At 40.5% G+C, this 22,215-nt stretch overlaps 1 protein-coding gene across 1 annotated transcript in view; it reads right to left on the bottom strand.

Moving 5' to 3' along the window:
* Positions 1 to 22,215, bottom strand: part of csmd3b (CUB and Sushi multiple domains 3b) — a 2,154,916-nt gene that overhangs the window by 1,914,620 nt on the left and 218,081 nt on the right. Inside the window, exon 2 of the mRNA XM_073038951.1 lies at positions 9,546 to 9,768. Coding sequence (XP_072895052.1) covers positions 9,546 to 9,768 — 223 coding nt within the window. The remainder of the gene's footprint in view (positions 1 to 9,545; positions 9,769 to 22,215) is intronic.

Genomic DNA, 22,215 nt, shown 5'->3' with positions numbered 1-22,215 from the left:
GAACACCTCCAAGTTAGAGAGAGCAGATCGGAACTGAGTATCGATTGAACATTTCTGGTTTGTTTAATCAGCACCATCATTTGCTGTTGGATTCCTGCCTTGTTTTCACTGGCAAGTTTCAGGAAGACTGGGAACCCTTGAAGGTGACATTGAATTTAATTGTGTTAAATTATTGATCCCATTGAGGAATTAGTATACTTTAACAGGAAACCATTTCTCCCAAGCTGTTGCCTGCAATTAGTAAACATGTTCAAGTTGAGTGTATTGAACTTGTCAATAACCAGGGCTGGTTTCCCTACATGCTTACAATCTCTCTTTGAACCCTCTTTCTCCCACACTCACACCCATGTTCAAATATACTCCCACAAAATGCTGGAGGAACTCAGCAAGTCTGGCAGCCTCTATGGAGGGAAACAAACAGTGGACGTTTCCAGCCTAGATCCTACATCAGGATTCGAAAAGGTATTAAGAAAAAAATAAACTACTACAAATGTATTCATACTGAAATCATTTCAAATGTCAATATTCCATCAAATAAATATTTGAGAATGACCACAAGCCTTTCTTCCACAGATAATTTCTCAGTGTCTGATCGAAGGCTACATGTGCAAGGATAAGACTGGTGCAACATTAACAAGCAGGTTTCACAGAATGAGAAGTGGGAAACCTGTGGAGGTATACAATACATACCTTAGTGCAACACGGGAAGAACCAGTACTAGCGAGATAAAAGATGTCACTACCAATTTAGGCCAACAGCATTCCAGGAAATGGGGAATTCTATGGTAATAGTTCATTAAATTCCCTTAGTTTTTCTTACGGAGTTTATTCAGCTGCAGGTCAAAGTATGGAAATCATCAGAAATTTCTCCCTTTCAAAAGTGTGTAACAGATTTAATGTTCCTTATTTTCATTTTATTACCAGCTAAATGTCTCATCTAATCAATCGCTTTGATCTGATTTTGATAGCAGCAGCACATGTTGAGGAGGAGCAGGGTTTCACTAACAGCACCTTCCAACTACAGGCAGAAGTCTTCAGTCATTTACAGTGGATTCACCTGTCACCTTCCAGCTTGTACTTCTTTCCCTTCCCCCCACCCCATCTTCTTACTCTGATTTCTCCCCCTTCCTTTCCAGTCCTGATGAAGGGACTCAGCCTGAAACGTCAACTGTTTATTCTCCTCTGTAGATACTGCCTGACCTGCTGAGTTTCTCCAGCATTTTGTATGTTTTGAAAAGATAGCTGAAGTTTTGGGTAGAGACCCTTCTTTGAGACGTAGAAGGAAGGGGAATGATGCCAGAATAAGAAGGTGGGAGGAGGGGAAGGAGGCTAGGTGGAAGGTGATAGGTGAAGCCAGGTGGATGGGAAAGGTCAAGGGCTGGAGAAGAAGGAATCTGATTGGAGAGGAGAGTGGCCCATAGGATATAGGGAAGGAGGAGGAGACCCAGTGGCAAATAATAGGCAGGTAAGAAGAGATAAAATGTCAGAGTGGGGAATAGAGGGGGGTGCAATATGTGTTTACTGGAAGGAGAAATCAATATTCATGCTATCATGTTCGAGGCTTCCCAGATGGAATGGGGATGAGAATAGGATTTAGAATATTTGGACACTGGGAAGTCCTGCTTGTGGGAAATGGTGCAGAGGTGCTCAACAAAGCAGTCGCCAAATTGCAATATGTCTCACCAATGTAGAGGAGGCCATACCGGGAGCAATGGACACAATAGACGACCCCAGCGGATTCACAGTGTTGCCTCACCTGGAAGGACTGCATTCCTGATTTCCAGCAGGTAGTGCTAAGGAAGCTGGGAGTCTGCAGAAGGACTTGGGCAGATTGGGAGAATGGACAAAGAACTGACAGATGAAACATAATATAGGAAAGTGTATAGGCATGCACTTTGGTAGAAGGAATAAAAGTGTAGGCTATTTTCTAAATGAAAAAAAATTGAAAAATCGGAGATACACAGGGAGTTGGGAGTCCTCGTGCAGGATTCCCTAAAGGTTAAGTTGCAGGCTGAGTCAGTGGTAAGGAAGGCAAATGTAATGTTAGCATTCATTTTGAGGGGACTAGAATATAAGAGCAAGGATATAATGTCGAGGCTTTATAAGGCAATGGTAAGATCACACTTGGAGTATTGTGAGCAGTTCTGGGCTCCATAGCTAAGAAAACATGTGCTGGCATTGGAGAGAGTCCAGAGCAAGTTTATTCTTTGAATGAGGGGGTTAATGTATGAGGAGCGTTTGATAGCTCTGGGTCTGTACTCACTGGAGTTTAGCAGAATGAGGGGGAGATCTCATTGAAACCTATCGAATGTTATAACACTCAGACAGAGTGAATGTAAAGAGGATGTTTCCTATAGTGGCTGAGTTTAAAGTGGAGATCGATAGAGTGTTAGATTGTCAGGGCGTCAAAGGTTACTGGGAGCAGGCGGGAGAATGGAGTTGAGAGGGATAATAAATCCGCCATGATGGAATAGTGAAGCAGACTCAATGGGTCGAATGGCCTAATTCTGCTCCTAGGTCCTATGGTCTTACGGTGTAAAAGAAGAAGAATCTTTAAAAAGAGCATTTTAAACTATGACGTTATTAAAACTCTGCTGAACTCATTTACCCGACAGGAAAAAATGTACAAAACCCTAAGAACTAAACTAAGGACGAACAGTTTTTTTTAGTACATAAATTGGGCTGAGAGTCTGGGATTTCTGCTTATTCCCCTTGTAATACAACATTACCTCAGTATGAGCCACCAGGGAAATACTGTTTACAGAGCTGTTACCTTTTGGAGCAAGGAAACCATCTGATTTGTTTAGTTGTATTACACACAAGAGAAGGGTTAAGTATTTTGCCTCCACTGCTTATTAATAATGTTAACATTAGGCATCATACCAAATATTAATTTGTTGTGATCAGGCATTAAACTAAGTTTAAAAAAAAAGCATCCTCTGTTGTCAAAGACAATTTCACCCATGTTAAAATCTGACCCAGAGCACCACTTTTGATTTTGCTTTATTGGGTATAAGTGCAAATAAATAAACATCCATTCAATTTAGTCTGTTCTGATGAAGGATCTTTGCCCGACTAACTCTTCATCTTTCAAGAGATGATATCCGACCTGCTGGATGTTTACCACACAGGGTGTATTTATTTTGTATTTCCTATATCTGCATATCTTTGATCTTCAACCAATATAAGTCTTCCTTTCAGAATTTGCAACAGTTTTAATGACCATCATCCTCATAAGACTGAGTGAAATGAATTGCTCTTATGTGACGACTGGGAGGCGATTCAGCCCCTTCATGCCTGCACCAACATTCAATAAGATCATGGCCGGTCACTTACATCAGGTCCACTTCTTTAAACTGACCACGTATACCTTTACAGTACCTTTACCACGTATTCATTTACAGTAATCTTTCATGATGAACACTGTAGTGTAGTGGTTAGCACAATGCTTTACAGTACAAGCGTCACAGATTCAATTCCCGGCGCTGCCTGCAAGGAATTTGTACGTTCCCCCCGGTGACTGCGTGGTTTTCCTCCCACATTCCAAAGATGTGAGAGTTGGTAGATTAATTGGCCATTGTCAGCTGTCCTGTGTTTAGGTTAGAATTAAACTGGGGGGTTCCTGGCCAGCATGGCTCAAAGGGCTGGAAAGGCTTATTCTGTGCTGTGTCTCAATAAATCAATACATTTAAAAAAACACGTAGTCCTTTTGCACAGGACGTTCGAATCAATTGTAGCTCTCTGCGCTTAGAAAGTTCTGTTCTTTCCTGAATGGCTGACACTTTATTTTGAGACTGTGGTCCCTGGTTCTAGACACCCCAGATAGAGGGAACATCAATTCTACAACAATCCTGTCAATGGGATTACCTTCCATTCTTCTCAACTCAAGACCACAAGCCCAGTCTGCACAATTTCTCCTCAGAGGATGCACCGATCATCTCAGGAATCACACAAATTAGCTTGCCAGTACTACAAAACCCTTTCTCAGGTAAGGAGGCCAGACCTATGCACAATTTTCCCTCTGTAATTGTTGGTATTACTAGTGTGAGTATTAATACACAAGTGGAAAATATAGTTACACAGGTAAGAAAGTGGGAAGTGTATGTTTGAATGTACTATTATTGTACTGGGGGTGTGTAGGGTGTTCAGGGAGGGATTGCACCTTGGGTGAAGGAGCTGCTTGTTGTGTCCAGTCTTGGACTGCTCACTCATCTTTGGTCCCCACCAGACTCTCAGCTCTCACCTGTGGCTCCAAGTAGCTGTTTGCTTGTGAGAGCGGCCATACACCAATACATTGCTTCGACAAGCAAGCTAAAGCAGGTGAGGGTAGCTGGTGGCCTCATAACAGCTAAGAAAGGGAAATGCCTGTCCTAGCATGCAAAATCAACTCCGGTGGACTGGGCAGATGAGATCTGCAGTGGGATCAAATGGCTAGGAAAGTGGAACTGCAACACTCCTTGCAGACTTAATGTGGTACAGAAGACCTCATGATCATCCTCTACAACCAAGGAAGAGCCCGGTTTGTGATGCTTGTTCGTCCTATTGGACCTGGACTTCTGAGGTTGAGAGAGTGGAGCTGCCCAATGTAATGGCTTTCCTACTCTTCTGCACACATTTCCTGTCATCGTTGCGTACAACTGTAACCATCAACCAACATTGTACTATGAACTTGAAGATATTATTGAAGTAGTCACAGAGTCATAGAGCACCACAGTACAGAAGTAGGCCAGTTGGACCATCTAGTCCGTGTCCATCAACCTGCACCTGGACCATAACCGTCCATACCCCTACCATCCATTTACCTATCCAAATTTCTCTTATAAGTTGAAATCAAATCCTCCATCTACCACTTTCACTGGAAGTTCATTCCACACCGTCACCACTCTCTGAGTGAAGAAATCCCCTTTCACGTTGCTCTTAAACATTTCACCTTTCACCCTTAAACCATGATCTCTAGTTCTAGTCTCACCCAACCTCAGTGGAAAAAGCCGCTTACCCGTCTATAACCCTCAAAATTGTGTATACCTCTATCAAATCTCAACTCAATCTCCTACACTTCAGGGAATAATGTTCTAACCTGTTTATCCTTTTCCCTATAACTCAGGTTGTCAGGTCCTGGCAACATCTTTGTAAGTTTTGCCTACACTTTTTAAATCCTATTGATATTGTTTCTGTAGGAAGATGACCAGAGCTACATGCAATACTCCAGCTTGGGCCTCACCAACATCTTACACAACTTAAATATAGCATTCCAACTCCTGAACTCAGTACTTCGATTTATGAAGGCCAGTGTGACGAAAGTTCTCCTTACAACCCTAGCTACCTGTGATGCTACGCTTGAGGAATTATAGATCTATGTTCCTAGATTCCCTTTGTTCTACTGCCCTCCGCAGTGCCCTATTGCTCACTATGTAGGTAGTATCCTGGTTTTTCCTCCCAAAGTGCAACACATCACACTTGTTTGCATTAAATTCTATTTGACAATTTTCCACCCATTTTTCTTTCTGATCCAGATCCAGCAGCAATGTTTGATAGCCTTCCTTGCTGTCCACTACACTCCAAATGTTGGCACCATCCACAAAACTGCTGGTCCAATTTATGACATTATCATTCAGAACATTGATATGGATGACAAACAACAAAGGCTCAGTACCAATCCCCACAGTACACCGCTAGTCACAGGACTCCAGGCCTACTGCCACTCTCTAGCTTATGAGAAGAAGGGAAGGCTGAATCCAATTGACTACCTCATTTTGAATGACAAGCTTCTTGGCCAAGCTCCTATCTGGGACCTTGTCAAAGGCCTTGCTGAAGCCCATGGAGACAACTTCCACTGGCTTTACTTCATCATATTAGCACCAAAGCTTAGCAACTATCTCTTGACATTTTTGAGGAATATTCAGCCATATTTTCATCCAGTAGTTTAGCATCTATAGTTAACTTATACCGGCAATATGAAGTTTCATTATAGCGATATACAAAATGAAGATATAAATCAGGTAATGAGGCAAGTCTGCTGAAGGAAACTTACTCATGTAAAACTATTATGTTTTTGTTAACAGAGATATAAGCTGTTTAATTTTAAATTTGTTAATGAATCTGTTTATGGTGGCAAAGTAATTCCATGCAAGCCTCATGAAGCACTTGCAAGCTATTATCATAACAAGTAATTTCCATGCTTGCATCAATTATCCAAACTATTTTGGCCAGTTTAATATTTTTTGTTAAAAGATTAGAAATCATAAGCCTTCCAGCTTTACATTGCATCCAGCAATTAATACAAGTTACTGTCGTTTTCCTATTGGACAGATTTTTGCATAATCAGTACTTTACTGACTTAAAGTAAACCAGCCACTTGAGTTCAATAACTAAATTGTTCACTACGTTTCACTATAAATCAGTAAGTTCCTCATTTAAGCTCTCTATTCAAATTGAGATCTTCAAGTAGGCACATGTTTGCTCACAGAACAGAATGTGTTTCATTTGAGATCAAGTGCTGTGCACCCACAGGAAGTTCTATAAGGCTAGGTACCTGATTGGCCTAATGGCCTAATTCTGCTCCTGTGTCTTATGGTCTGGCTGGGAAAGCTGTTAGCTGACAATGCCAGAGACTTCACAGAGAGGACATCCAAACTTCATGCAGGATGCTTGTCTGCGTGCAGGTTACATGTTCTCCCTGAGATAGTGTGTGATCTCTCAGAGGCTCCAATTTCCTATCAGAAAACCAAAATCGGAATCTTCATCTCAGATGTTAAAACCATGCTTCGACATGGCCTGACACCTGGAGAACAAATCAGACACTACAAAAATTGTCAGTTTTCATCACCCAGTGCCTGAGGAGGATCCTAAACATCAGATGGACTGACAAAGTAACCAAGCAGACACCCTGGGATGACACTAGCCATGAATCCATATGGGTACAAACACACAAATGGAAATGGAGGTGAACTGACCACACCTTGAAGAAGCCAACTAACAACATTACCAGGTAGGCATCAAAATGGAATCCCCAAAAAAGGAGGCAAAACGGACACCCAAAATACAGATGGAGGAGAGGCATCGAGGTTGAAATCAAACCACAGGGACACTCCTGATACACCCTTTAGAAAATGGTCCAGAACAGCTAAGGTCCCAGGAAGAATTTCCTCCCACATCCTAAAGAGCTACAAGTCAGTAGATAATTGACCACTTTAAGTTTCCTCTGGTGTGAAGCCAACTGGGAGAATCTGGGGGATGGCATAGTTTATGAGAATCCGGAGGAGGTAAAAGATGCAGTTCTTCTGAGACGAGTATAAATGGCTGCCAGAGTGGAGTAATTAAGCTAAAGGACCTGCATCCATTATATATGACTCTATGTTAGTGTCTAACCTTATTGATCCATAAAACCATAAGACATAGGAGCAGAATTAGGCCATTGGTCCCATTGAGTCTGCTATGCCATTTCATCATGGCTGATCTATTTCGCTCTCAACCCCGTTCTCCTACCTTCTCCCCATAATCTGTTTTGACAAATCCAGAATCTATCAACCTCTGCTTTAAATACACCCAATGACCTGGCCTCTACAGCCACCGGTGGCAAAAAGATTCCACAGATTCATCACCCCTTGTCTCAAGAAATTCCTCCTCATTGCCATTCTAAATGGATGCCGCTCTATTCTGAGGCTGTGCCCTCCAGTACAAGACCTCCCCCACCCCACTCCCACCATAGGAAACATCCTCTCCACATTCACTCTATCTCGTCCTTTCAACATTCAGTAGGTTTCAATGAGATCCCCCCTCATTCTTCTAAATTCCATCGAGTACAGGCCCAGAGCCATCAAACGTTCCTCATATGACAAGCCTTTCAATCCCGGAATCATTTTCATGACCCACCTCTGGACTCTTTCCAATGTCTGCACATCCTCTCTTAACTAAGTGGTCCAATATTGCTCACAATGCTCCAAGCACAGTCTGGCCAATGGCTTATAAAGCCTCAGCATTACATACTTGCTTTTATATTCTAGTCCTCTCAAAATGAGTTCTAACATTACATTTGCCTTCCTTACTACCAGCTCAGCCTCCAAGTTAATCTTTAGGGAATCCTGGATGAAGAGCCCTAAGATCGTATTGGTTCCAATAATAACTTATAGTTCTTAATATATTTAGTAACTTCTACAAACTTCCAGAGCTTCAAAAGCAAAATACCACAGTTGATGCATATCTGAAATAAAACAGAAAATACTGAACACATTCAGCCAGTCAGACAGTGTCTTTGAAGAGAATGACAAGAGTAACTTATCAGACCAATGGAATCAGAACTGGTAAACCTCATTAACCTGAAATGTTACCTCTTGTCTTTTAATCCAGTGATACTGTTCAATATTTCCAAAAGTTTGGTATATTCAAACATTGTGTTCATCCATGACCAATACAGTATGAAATCAATGTGATTTACTGCCACCATTTTTATTTTTATTATCTGGCAAAAGTTAATATTCAATAATTTGCATTGAGACAGTCATATCCACTCATGGGGAAGGCTTTGGGGATAAGCCCAGAGGGAAACCTCTGGAGCTGGAGTCCCTAAGGCAGTCCTAATTTGACTTAAATGCTGACTGGCAACTCCTGTGATGCAGCTGGTGCCAAACTGTATCAGTCTTTGCCGTTCCTTTGGGTTCCTCAGATGTGTGGAGAGGGGGAGCTTGCTGCGTACAACAGCTTGCTCTCCGTATCGTACTGTCCAGGCTTACATATCCAGACAACTAGGACAAAATAACCAGGATTGATCCTGATCAATGGATGCCTCCACCACTATTTACAGTTAGTGGTCTAATCCACACAAATAACCCTGCAGCATAATGCAAGGCCAAATCAATTTTAATCATATGGAAATGTCACAATTGCTATTTCAGTTATTTAATACAGTTCTGATGTCTTAGGTTTGCATTAAGTTGGCTTCATTCAATTGTTTAATCATTACAAATACACTTCCATTGAAGTGCGCAAATACAAAAAGTTTTCAGGTTGTTTAGAATTTATGACTACCAACTATAGGATAGATCTTCACACCGACTCAGAGAATGCACCCTACATTCTATGGACTACTAACAACTGAGAGTTAGCAAAGTTCAAGCAATTGATCAAACTGCCATACAAGATAAATAGAAAAAGCTTGAACCACAAGATATACAGTAGATGATTTAATTTCTAAGATGATATTTAAAACTAAATTTAACTAGTTCTGAACAAGGTATTTTCACAAGCTAGTACACAAGGAACATATCAAAGTTATACCAATGGAACAATGGGGATCATATTATTTAAGAAAATAGTACTTGACCCTTGAGATGCATTAAATACATCCAACAAAGAAAGAAATCATTAAAAGAGCAGTGGATTTTCTTATGTAAATACGGTTCTTGTAGATAATTGTAGAAACGGATCACTCAAGTTGAAGTTTAATACAGCTAAAGGAAAGAACATTCCTCTGGGGACAAGGTGCAAAGCATCGTATATACATGTCAATCAAAATCAATTTGAATAGTAAAATTGCATCCCATTACTTGCCTTGTCCTAAAGTTTGCAGGATGTGGCTGCCCATCATACAATGCCAGATAATCATATTCTTCCTCCAGAGCAAACGACTGGAACACAATCTGTATTCTGTTGCGTTCTTCTGCTACAATGATCCATGTGCAGTTTGCACCATTTGGATACCCATATGGGAAGCCAGGACTTTCTATCGTGCCATTTAATCCTTGTAATGTCCCTCCACAGGTATAAATAAACCCTGCAAAACAAGAAGTGAAAAAGGATTGAGGTCGATAGCAGAACCAGGTTTATTCATAGAATCACAGCGCATTAAATGGAGAATGACCTCGGTGAACTCGGCCTTTTCTCCTTGGAGCGACGGAGGATGAGAAGTGACTTGATAGAGGTGTACAAGATAATTAGAGGCATTGATCGTGTGGACAGTCAGAGGCTTTTCCCCAAGGCTGAAATGGCTAGCACGAGAGGGCACAGTTTTAATGTGCTTGGACGTAGGTACAGAGGAGCTGTCGGGGTAAGTTTTTTACGTAGACAGTGGTGAGTGTGTGGAATGGGCTGCCAGCGGCGGCGATGGAGGTGGAAATGATAGGGTCTTTTAAGAGACTCCTGGATGGGACATGGAGCTTAGAAAAATAGAGAGCTATGGGTAAAGCCAAGGTAGTTCTAAGGTAGGGACATATTTGGCACAGCTTTGTGGGCCGAAGGGCCTGTATTGTGCTGTATGTTTTCTATGTTTCTATGTTCATCTGAAATGTTACCTCTTGTCTCTTAATCTGGTGATACTGTTCAATTTGCTGTATATTTCCAAAAATTTGGAATATTTCAAACATTCAGTATTTGGCCATGATCAATACAGTATGAAATCAATGTGATTTACTGTTGCCATTTTTTTATTTTTGTTCATCAGAACTAAAATGTATCATCTGGGAAAAAATAATATTCAATAATTTGCCTTGAGGCAGTTATACCCACTCATGGGGAAGGCTTTGGGGTAAGCCCCGAGGGAAAACTCTGGAGCTGGAGTCCCTACGGCAGTCCTACAGTGACTTAAATACTGGCTGGCAACTCCTGTGATGCAAAACACGGAATCTCTTTACGGACAGTGACGGGGATTGAACACGGGCCACCGATACTGAAAAGCATAGTGCTAACCACTACGCTACCCTGCCGCCCAAAGTTATTGTGCAATTTGCTCTTGGCTCTACACAAGATACCCTTTGTACATTATATCATTGGATGGTTCACTTTTCTTAAAATTGCTGATATCAGATGAACAATCTAAATAGAAATGTCACAACTTTGAAGAATATATTGGGTTAGAGCATTTGAATTAGCACTTGCAGTGGAGCCTTACATGACTGATGCACATATAAAGAAAATAAATATAGATCTAATGTATGGTGCATAGTTTTCTATTTGTTAAGTCATATACCTTTTATAGTTGCTAGAAGTGATAGAAACTTTGAGTGTATCTGACTCTTCATTTAGTTTTAGTAAAAACATTGGCCTGGGTGGACCAATTCCACCTGCATTATTTTATGTTAGCAATTGCAATGTTAAAATTACTGAAACAAGCAATTGGCATCAGATGTGACCTATTTTAGTTTACTTTCTGGCTTTTGAAAATGCCTGATGAAATTTACACTCAGTGGCTACTTCATTAGGTGCACCTGTACACCAGCTCATGAAAGCAAATATTAAATCATCCAATAATGGGGCAGCCAATCAATGCATAAAAGCATGCAGGCACTGTCATGAGGTTCGTTTCTTGGTCAGACCAAACATCAGAATGGGGAACAAATGTGATCTCAATGACTTTGATAATTGGTCACTGACGGGGTGGTTTGAGTATAGCAGAAACTGCTGATCTCCTGGGATTTTCATGCACAACAGGCACTGAAGCAGAGGTTCCCAACCTTTTTTTAAGCCATAGACCCCAGGTTGAGAACCACTGCTTGAGTGTTTGCAGAGTATGTTGCAATAAACAAACAAAAAAAAATCCAGTGAGTGGTAATTCTGTGAGTGAAAATGCTTTGTTAATGAGAGAGGTCAGAGGGAAATTTTCAGACTGGTTCAAGCTGACAGGAAAGTGATTGAAACTCAAATAACTATGTGTTAAGGAGTGGTGTGCAGAAGATAATCGCCGAACACGTAACATATCAAACCTTGATGTGGATGGTAGCAACAGAAGAACACAAACATACATTTGGGCCACTTTATTAAGTACATACTTACAGAATAAAGTGGCCACTGTGTGTACCTTCTGCTGAACGCTTCCACAGAAACTAACTTCCAAAGTCCTTCTGAAGGGCATTTGAACTTTCCATAAGAAATGAACTACACTTCACTGTTTCAAAGCACCAGTGTGATTACCCTCAAAGCGACAAAACCAAACGTCAGTTGTTAATGAACCCATGCCATGCTCCCACTATTCCACTTCATTACTCAAAGTTCACAAAGTTCGGAGTTTGTGCCCGATACAGAATAAAACACACAGGGGTAAACGTTGCAGAGCAAGCATTTTATTTGAGAAGAAAAAAAAGTTGAGCTTTTGGACATTATAATTCATTGCACCCTAGGTTTTCTAGGTATTAAATTTAATGACTGGATGATGGCACATTACAAATGAAGCAAGCTGAATGTCACAGCCCCATGAAAGTAGAGCTTAACAATATTTGACTTTTCAGTAAGTGCTGAGATAACATGATGGTTGAAACTCTCAAAACTTGAACCACACATGACACTTTGCTCCCAGTTCAATGGCTTCTCATATACATAAATTTGAATACATGATAGTTAATCTCTCCAAATTCATTCCAAGTACAGCTGAAATGGAAATCTATGTGTTTGTATTTTTTTGCAACTTCTACCTGGTTAGAGAGGAACTACAATTATTAGTAATGAATGTAGGGGCTCAGAAATGTTATATAAATATTGAAGAGTCATGACCTTAAAATTCAACAATTTTAATTCTGGTAATATTTCTATCCATCTATCTAATGTAATCTTGTCTTGAAATGAGTTTGACAGATAATCGCGCAGTGCCTTGGGCTAAATTGTTAATCGTCTTCTAGTTATCCTGAAAACCATATAAACTGTAGAGATGTAAGCATTGTTATACTCAGAAAATCATTCTCACAGAGTTTCTCTACTTGTTTTAATGTTTTTTTATGATTTGCAGTACTCATTCATATAATCAATCTAATGTTCCACTATTTTTCCTTCCAGACAACATCAGTAAAAATGTGGTAAGATAATAGATTTCCTCAATCACTGACTCCACCTGAATAAAGAACAATCTACATTTGTACAAAGCATACTTTAAAAAAAACTTCTAACATCCTCAAACAGGAACTGAGCAGCTGTGGAGAGATATAGACAGGTTAAGTGAGTGGGCCACAATCTGGCAGGTGGAGTACAAAGTTGGTAAATGCAGGAGAAAGTGAGTAGAAAATAGAACAGATAGTCATATAAATGAGGAGAAGCCACTTTTCCCAGAGAGTAATGGATCTGGAGAATTCTCTGCCCAGAGAAGCAATGGAGGCTAGCACATTAAATGTATTTAAGACACAGTTAGATTTTTGCATTACAGGGCAATAAAGGGTTATGGGGAAAAAGACAAATAGTTGGAACTGAGTCCACGGCCAGATCAGACTCTGAATGGCAAAATGGGCTCAATGGGGCAGATGTTCCTATTTCTGATGCTCCCACTTTCTTCATAGAATATTCTCATAATCATATTCCAATTTTGCCTTTTATTTAGATTAGATTCAACTTTATTGTCATTGTGCTGAGTACAGATACAAAGTCAAATGAAATGCAATTAGCATCTAACAAGAAATGCAAAGAATAGTGTTATTTACAAAATAACTGTGAATAAGAAGTAAGTGCTACAGCACACAGATATAAAATGTACTGTGACAGTCCAATATGGGTGCAATACTGTTTAGTGCTGTGATGTGAGGTTCAGCCGGGTCTCAGCCTCAGGGAAGAAGCTCTTCCTGGGCCTGCTGATGCAGGAGCAGAGGCTCCTGTAGCACTTACCAGATGGGAGGAGAGTTATTTTCCAATATCCATTTTTATTGCTTCTTCATTATCAAGGACCGATTTAGCACACTGGGTAGGAGGTTACACAAAGGCCAGGATTTGAATTGTCACCCATCTATAGTATAGAACTATGTTCCAATGCTATACACACCTCTAGACAACTTACTCCATCCTAGCCAATTACCATCCCATCAGACTGCTCTCAATAATCAGCAAAAGAGCAATCAAAAAGTACTTGCTCTCCAGTAACCTAATCCCGATGCTCAGTTTGAACTGGTTAGGAATACTCTGACCCAGGCTTCACTATTACCTTGGTTCAAAGAGCTGAATTTAAAGGATGAGATGAGTTGTACTACAGGTAGCACTTAACTGAGAGATGTAACGGTCTGCTAAAAATGAAGTCAGTAGAAACCAAGACAAAAATTCTTGAATAGCTGCTGTCAAACTGAGTACAGAGAAAGATGCTTGTCCTTGGGAGATCAATCATTTCATATGGAGGACAGTACTGCAAGAGTCTCTCAGGGTAATGTTCAATCATCCTCAAGGGCTTCAATAAAGATATTCAGAACAGCGGCTGTTTTCCTATGATGGTGAAGTGTCACTTTCACTCACAAATCCTCAGACTTGGACACTCCCTAGATGCACTGTTTAGAATCTAGGAGCCTACAGCAATCAAACCCTGGATCTTGATTACCCCGGGCAGCGGATGCATCGGAAATCCCCCATCTGCATCTCCTTTCAATAAGATACCGACCAGACATGCAAATAGATCACTGACCCTTAATGGTCACCATCGATGTTCTTGAATTCCCTCTTAAAAAGTGGAAACATAAATAGATCTACTTGAACTATAGGAGTCCATAGACTCATAGAATGCTACAGCACAGAAACAGGCTCTTCAGCCCATCTAGTCCATGCTGAACTATTAACCTGCTTTGTCCCTGTTGATGTGCACTCAGACTATATCTTTCCATACATCTCCCGTCCATGTACATATCTACTAAGTGCTGAAACTGAACTTGGATCCACCACTTCCGCTGGCAACTTGTTCCATGCTCTCAGGTCCTCAAATCTTGGCAAAATCCTGGTAAATTTTCTTTGCATTCTTTTATTGATACCTTATATAACTGCAACATGACATCCCAATTCCTGTACTCAGTACTTTGATTTATAATGGACGATGTACCAAAAGCTTTCCTTACGCCCCTCACCACCTGTGACACCATTCTCAAGGAATTACGGAACTGTATTCCCAGACCCCTCTGTTTGCCACACTCTTCGGTGCCCTACCACTCACCATGTAAATCCTTCCCTTCTAAATTGCTTTACAATGTTCACTATCACAGTTCAAACGGGTGGTTTGCAGATTATGAACAAGGAAGGACAATAAATGTTGATCTTGACAACAAAAGCCACAGCCCACAACAGAATATAAATCATGCATCTGCCTTCAGTTCTTTCTGATTCTCCCACTCATGGCTGGAGGACTTTCTTCTTGAACACCCATATCTGTGACCAGCTTAACTCTGTAAAATTTTTCATATCAACCAAAGATGGAAATATTTTGTCCCACTTCTCCAAACCATGTCTGGCTGCTACCAGTTTCCTCCATAATACTTGAGACTCCATCATCCTTAAAGGCTTCCCCATGGACGAAGGATTTCACAGTGTATACCCATCATCCTTCTAATGCAGCCTGCCCCTTTAGCCTTCTTTGACACACTGCAATTTATTGAAGTCTAATTTTAGCAATATATACAGCTCACAACTCATTATCCCTGCCCTCTCGAATTGCTCGTTTTTCATTCCTGCTGCTTTAGCATACAATGTGTATCCCACTCTCCTGATAACTTCTAAATCCCAAACAATGTCAGCATCTGACGTGCTAGCTGAATGTGTACTCACTGTCCTGTTGCTACACCCCCACTGCTTGCTTAGGTTACAGTTCTAAACCAAAATATCTCTCAGGCAAAGTTGTGGCACAGGAAAGAGGAAAATAAAAAGCTGCATGTTTCAAACTTCTGCAAATCGTAAATGAGATGAAATTAAGATGTGTGAAGAATTGGGTAAAACAATGCTGTCATTATCATTGATTTTTGGCAAGGCATTGGCCAGAGCTCAGTAATAGGCCATGGGGTTAAAGCTAACATCATCTCTACATTATGCTTCCCTGCAGCATATGATGTAAATAAAGCTGAAAGAGTACAGAGAAAACTTACAAAACTGTTGCTGGGTCTGGATGGCCTGAGTTGTAAGGAAGGGATTGAATAGGTTTAGACTTTATGCCTTGGAAAATAGAAGACTGAGTGGAGATTGGATAGAGGTACACAAAACTATCGAGGGTAGAGATATGGTAAATAGAAGCAGGCTTTTTCCACTGAGGTTGGGTGAAACTGGAGCTAGAGGTTATACGTCAAGGATGAAAGGTGAAATATTTAAGGGGAACATTTTTACTCAGAGGGTGGTGTGTGGAACGAGCTGCCAGCAGAAGTGGTAGATGTGGGTTTGATTTCAACATTGAATAGAAGCTTAGATAAGTACATTGATGAGAGGGGTATGGTCCAGGTACAGGACAGTGGGACTAGGCAGAATAATAGTTTAGCACAGACTAGATGGACTGAAGGGCCTGCTCCTGTGATGCAGAGCTCTATGACTATGTCTCTTCCAAAGAATGTTAGAACGCTTGGCTGAGAGTGGGAATGTTATGAAACATGGGGATGAGTCGTCAACAATGCTATATAACTGAGGGCAGAAAGAAGGATGTCAAAGTAAGATGCAGGTTCTGATTGATCGAGCTTCATAATACGAATGCAATGGTGAGTTGAGTTGTTTCTGAATGCAATTGTGCTGCAAGCGGGAACTGAAATTTGAGAATGTGTTAATTGGCTCTGAATATTCTCGTGAGTTCATTGAAGTTGTGGCATCACTAGGATTTATCTCCTGGCATGGAATTCTCAGGCTATCTCTCTATCCACCATTGGAATGAAGAGCTCTTGGAACCACTAATCCACCCACCCGTCCACTAGGTATCTGTTCTGATTTCTGCTTCCTCAAATGTCTTCTGAAAATCCTGACCTCTGTTGCTGTCCTTGTGCAGTCTGCATGTTCTCCCTAGAACAACCTGGTATCCTCCCAAAGGCAGGATTGTTAGTTAATGGGACACCACAAATTGCCATCAGTGTGTAGGTCCCTAGATTGAGGAAAAATTTGGGAAGAGTTGCTGAAAAGGCAGGGCAGAGGAAAACGCGATTAAATTGGGGTTTGTATAAATGGAATGCAGGAGGTCAGCAGGGATCCAATGGGCCAAATGGCCTGTTTCTGTGCTGTATTTTTCAATAATGCTCTGATTTCTATACCATCTGCTTTAGCCATAATGGACATCTCTTTTAAGAACTGTAGTTAGATTTAAGCATCGCAGATTAGATTTAGGTAGATTTTACTGTAATGCTGAGTCTTTTTGATGACATCTGAGCCACTGGGTGGGGCTGCAAGCGCTGGCCAGGCACAGCAGTCATCAAAACAAAAATGGGGTACAACGCTGATGCATCGGCTACATTTCTAGGGTGATAAAAGATCTAGTCTCCTTTATATCTGGTCTGTACACCTTTCTTGGGTCCACTGATGATCCCAGTCTACTGACTCAATAATGCATTAGTTATATTGGCCAGGAGAATATATGAATAGAAAATGGAGGCATTCCTCTGGGAAATGTTGCCAGGGGAGATGGCTTAGTAAAATGAATGTGCCAGAGACCTCCTTCTCATCTCAATAAAATAAGTTGTTTCATTTCTTTCAGCAGTTAAGGTGAATAAATACTCCCTTAAAACAGTCATATCTTATTTGTATCCTTGTAAAGCAATCTTTCTTTGACAAATCCTGAGGTTTACAGAAACACCCAAAAGGAATTCCTACACTGTCCAATTTCTTGCTTTAATGTTACTTCGTGGACTGGCTGCCAGAGTTCTCAACCATCAAATCCCGCCAGCTGGGAAATCAGAGAAAAAAATACTAATCTCAGGAAACAAAAACTAAATTGCTGCTTCCCTGAGGCCTGAGGGAAGAAAATCTGCAACTGTTACCTCAGTGTGGCTAAATTTGACTCCTGACCCATCAATACTGAATTTTAACTGCCTCCTCGGTGTAAGGGAAATTAAACGTGGACAGTAACGGTGACTTTTATCAGTGTATCAGTAAAGCCAGCACAACATTGAATTTGTCTCCCTTTATAAAACTCTAGTTTGACCACATCTGGAGTACTGCATACAGTTCAGGTCGCCCCATTATTGGAAGGATGTCAAGGATTTGGAGAGGGTGCAGAAGAGGTTTACCAGGATATTGCCTAGATTAGAAGGCATGTCCTATCACAACAGGTTGGACAAAACTGGGTTGTTTTCTCGGGAGTGGCGGAGGCTGAAGAGAGATCTGATAGATGCTTATAAAGTTATAAGAGGCAGAGAGAGAGTAGACAGACAATATCTTTTTCCCAGGGTTGAAATGCTTAATACCAGAGGGCATACATTTAAGGTAAAAACTCGAGATGAGGGGCACATGTTTTACACCGAGAGTGATGTATGGCTGGGATGGCGGTAGAGACAGATAGATTGGAGATTTTTAAGAGACATTTAGATAGGTACATGAATGTGAGGAAAATGGAAGGATATGGACCTTGTGTAGGCATTAGGGATTAGTTTAGTTAGTTACTTGATTTGATTTAATTGGTTTGGCACAACATTGTGGATTGAAGAGCTTGTTCCTGTGCTGTACTGTTCTATACTTTCTGTTTTATATGGTACCGATCTTGCAATAACTTGCAGATTCAAATAATAACTCTCGCTCACTGGATGTAATGGCCATGTGAAAACTCCCAGTGGAAATGTATGTTGAAATTTATATGATTTATTATGGTTGATCAATTAATTAATTTTTCCATTAAGCAAAGAACAGCAGTTTCAGAACTGCCAGGAAGTCTGTGCTATCTACTGAATGATCTTTGTAGGAATTGACTCTTTTTACTTCACAATTAGTCTTAATTTCAGGCATTACTCAGAGATCCAAATTACATCGACATCCAAATGCTCAATTTCAGAAAGCAGTCAACTGGATTTTATCTAGTCACTAACCCTCTGAACAAATAAATATTCTGTGAGCAATCAGATACATACATGTACCAAATAATATGTTAAGGTCATGTATTCATCATTTTCATCAAAAATACAAAAACATTATTGCTTTATAAATAAGCAAATTAGCTTATTTTGTTGTTTGTGCATGGAAAACAATATTTTTATTAGATATCTGTGCCTTAATTCCTTAATCCAATTAATGCTAATAGGTTGTAGTCTATTATATAGCTAATCAATATTTATAGGTCAGTATGATTTGATTAGGAAATAATTAATGTGTTTGTTCTGTTGTTTAACGTCCAATTCTTCCACAGTGTAACATTGAATCAATGCTCTGCATATAAACAATAGCATTATGAACAGTCGCAACTCAGCCAGATGAATGTTGGTCTCACAAGCTGAATTTTCATATTCAGACGTGAGAGGATTTCCAGACTGTACATAATGATATAATCAATTATAAAATAACTTCTACAGAAAACTGCCCTTTACATGAAAACTTGAAGCATAAAAGCTGTTTAATATGATGTGCAACTATTTCATTCACTACATACAGTATTACTTATTTTTTACTCACTTTGCTGGCTTGATACTGTGTACAAATTATTTGCAAACAAGGCTAGACTTTGAGCTTTAGTGGGCCTTTGGGAGTAGGGAACGTTGTGGCTGACCCTTGTCACACTTACTGTACGTTAAAGAAGATTTCTATTTAGTGATTTGTACAAAACTCCCCAATGTATTTAAGATCCCTTCCTGAGCAAGTTATGAGGTGACAAGTGGAAGCTGCAGCTCACAGCTTCTCAGACTGAGAGCAGATTTTAATTTTCATCACAATTGAAAACATCACCTTAAATTATGAATAAGAATCAGGTAGAGAGCTCCCACTGCATAATAAAGCAGACAATTTGCATAAATAATTACCTAACATTTTGACAAGTATAGAACAGAAATATCTACATTTTGTTACAAATTTTATTCAACATTTTTTATTTTACGGAATGCATTGAAGTAAGCAATATTTAATTCAAAATCCTTCATGAGTGTGAATCCTTAGAAGGCGTCAGGCCCCGTTGATCTTTAATGTTGAGGACCTGTATCAACCAGCTAGCTGGAGTGTTCAAGCACATCTTCAACCAGTTCCTGCTGCAGTTTGAGGTTCTCACCTGCTTCAAAATGGCATTGAGCACACTGGTGACAAAGAAGAGCAGGGTGAACTGCTTCAAAGACTACCTACAGAACCATATAGAACAACTACAGAAGTGAAGTACTTGGAGACGTTGGTAATGGCTGGAGTTAACTCCTGCCTGAGCTACAACAGATCTAAGGGGAATACAATCTTACAAGCTCTCCACTCTACTTCAGAGCACCAAACTATCGTAAAACTTCTACCATGCTGCTGTTTATCAGAATCAGAATCACTATATTGCCTAGCAGGCTGTTTCCACTGAGGTTGGGTGGGGCTACAATCAGAGGTCAGGGTTAAGGGTGAAAGGTGAAATTTAAGGGGTACATGAGGGAAACTTCTTCACTCAGAGGGTCATGAGAGTGTAGAATCCACTGCCAGCTCAAGTGGTGCATGTGAGCTTGATTTGAAAATTTAAGCAAAGCTTGGATAGGTACGTGGATGGCAGGAGAATGGAGGGCTATGGTCCCGGTGCAGGTCGATGGGAGTAGATAGTTTAAATGATTTTGGCATGGACTAGATGAGCTGATGGCCTGTTTCTGTGCTGTAGTTTTTGTATGACTCTATTTTATGACTCTGTGTGAAAAATAACAGAATTGATTGTGGTTTGGTGTCAAGCACCAGATAACAAATTCACAACCAACAATTTACAAGACAATAATGCAAACAGCCATTAGCAATAGACAATTAGTGCATATGACAATAATTAAACTTAAACAAATGTGAACATATGAACATGCTGAATAATTATCAACAGAACAAGAAAAGCAGGAAAGACCACTTAATGGATGTTATGTAGGGATAGTTTGGATGTTAAATCTGAGTGAGTGTTCTCGAGAAGCTGAACAGCTACAGGAAAGAAGCTTCTGAGGCGATGTATAGTCCTGTTGGTGATGGACTTGTAGCATCTCCATGATGGTAATTTGGTAAATAAGTGACTACTAGAGTGGGTGAAGCCAGCAGTGATTTTTCCAGCTCTTTTCTTCACTCTGGTGGTGAACAGGCCTTTTAATGTTGGTAGCTGACAACCACTGATCTTCTCCACTGAGTGAACTATTCCCTGCAACCTGGACTTAGAGAGGGTGGAGGCAGCTGGAAACCAAACAGTGACAGACATGAGCACAACACCCTCACTGATATTTGAGTAAAAACTCATCAACATACACCCTGAGATGTTAAGTTTCTAAAGCTGGTGTAATAACTATCTCTGCTGGGCTTGCCTAGTGCTGAGCATATGTGCTTGTCCCATTTCAGTGTATTGATAATGGTAGTCCCCAGGAACTTGAATGGCTGTTGATAGCATTAAGCCCGCATTATGCTGCAAGATGGTCCACCTCTCTTTGATAGCAAGTCGCATCATTACAGATGAAACCAACTGCAATCGTGTTACCTGCAAACTTTAGGATTGTAATGGATGTGTCTATGCAGGTACAGTCATTTGTATAAAGTGAGAATAGGAAGGGTGAAAAAACATGGCTATGTGGAGAGCCTGTGCTCATTGGCATTGGATTGGACAAGTAGAAGCCCATCCTTACATAACAGTTCCTGTCTGTCAGGAAGTTTGTAATCCATTGATAGATACTGTAGGGTACAGCTATCCAGGTTAGCTTGCTATGGAGCAACTTTGGAACAATTGTATTGAAGTTGGAACAAAAATCCACAAACAAGATCCTTACATAGGTGTTGGGGGGAGTCCAAATGTTGAAGAATGTAATGAAGGCACAAGTTAACTGCATCCTCAACTGAGCGATTTGCTCTATAAGCAAACTGTAGTGGGTCAAGAAGAGTATCAGTAATGGACTTAAGGTAGGCCAACATCAGATTGTCAAAGATTTTCATAACTGCTGAAGTCAGAGTGACTATCCTATAATCATTAAGTCCATTGATCTTGTCTTTCTTGGGACCTGAAATGATTATCACAACTTTAAAGCAGTCCGGGACCCTGCATAATTGGAGCGAGGAGTTAAATATCTCAGTGAAGACAGGTGCTAGCTGATCCACAAATTGCCTTAATGAGTACCGGGTTAGACACCATTAGGACCTTTCCTAAAATTCATTTTTCTAAATGGTTTGCAAACATCTTCTTGCTTCACAGAAAGTATAGTGTGGGTTGGAGGATGGGCAAGAGGTGGTGGGGAGGCTGAAGAAGGACAGTAAGATGGGGGATGAAGGGGGGATGGTGATATTGGAGTGGTTATGAAAGAGAGGATTGTGAAATTATCAAATACAGCTCTGCGTACAACACTATCATCCCCTCTATACTAATCACCAAGCTTTTGAACCTGGGCCTCTATACCTCCTCTGCAATTAGATCTTTGATTTCTTCATTGTGAGA

Source organism: Hemitrygon akajei, chromosome 1 (genome assembly GCF_048418815.1).
Source record: "Hemitrygon akajei chromosome 1, sHemAka1.3, whole genome shotgun sequence".
Taxonomy (NCBI): domain Eukaryota; kingdom Metazoa; phylum Chordata; class Chondrichthyes; order Myliobatiformes; family Dasyatidae; genus Hemitrygon; species Hemitrygon akajei.
The sequence above is the reverse complement of the archived record's forward strand: the minus strand, read 5'-3'. Positions and strand labels throughout refer to the sequence as shown.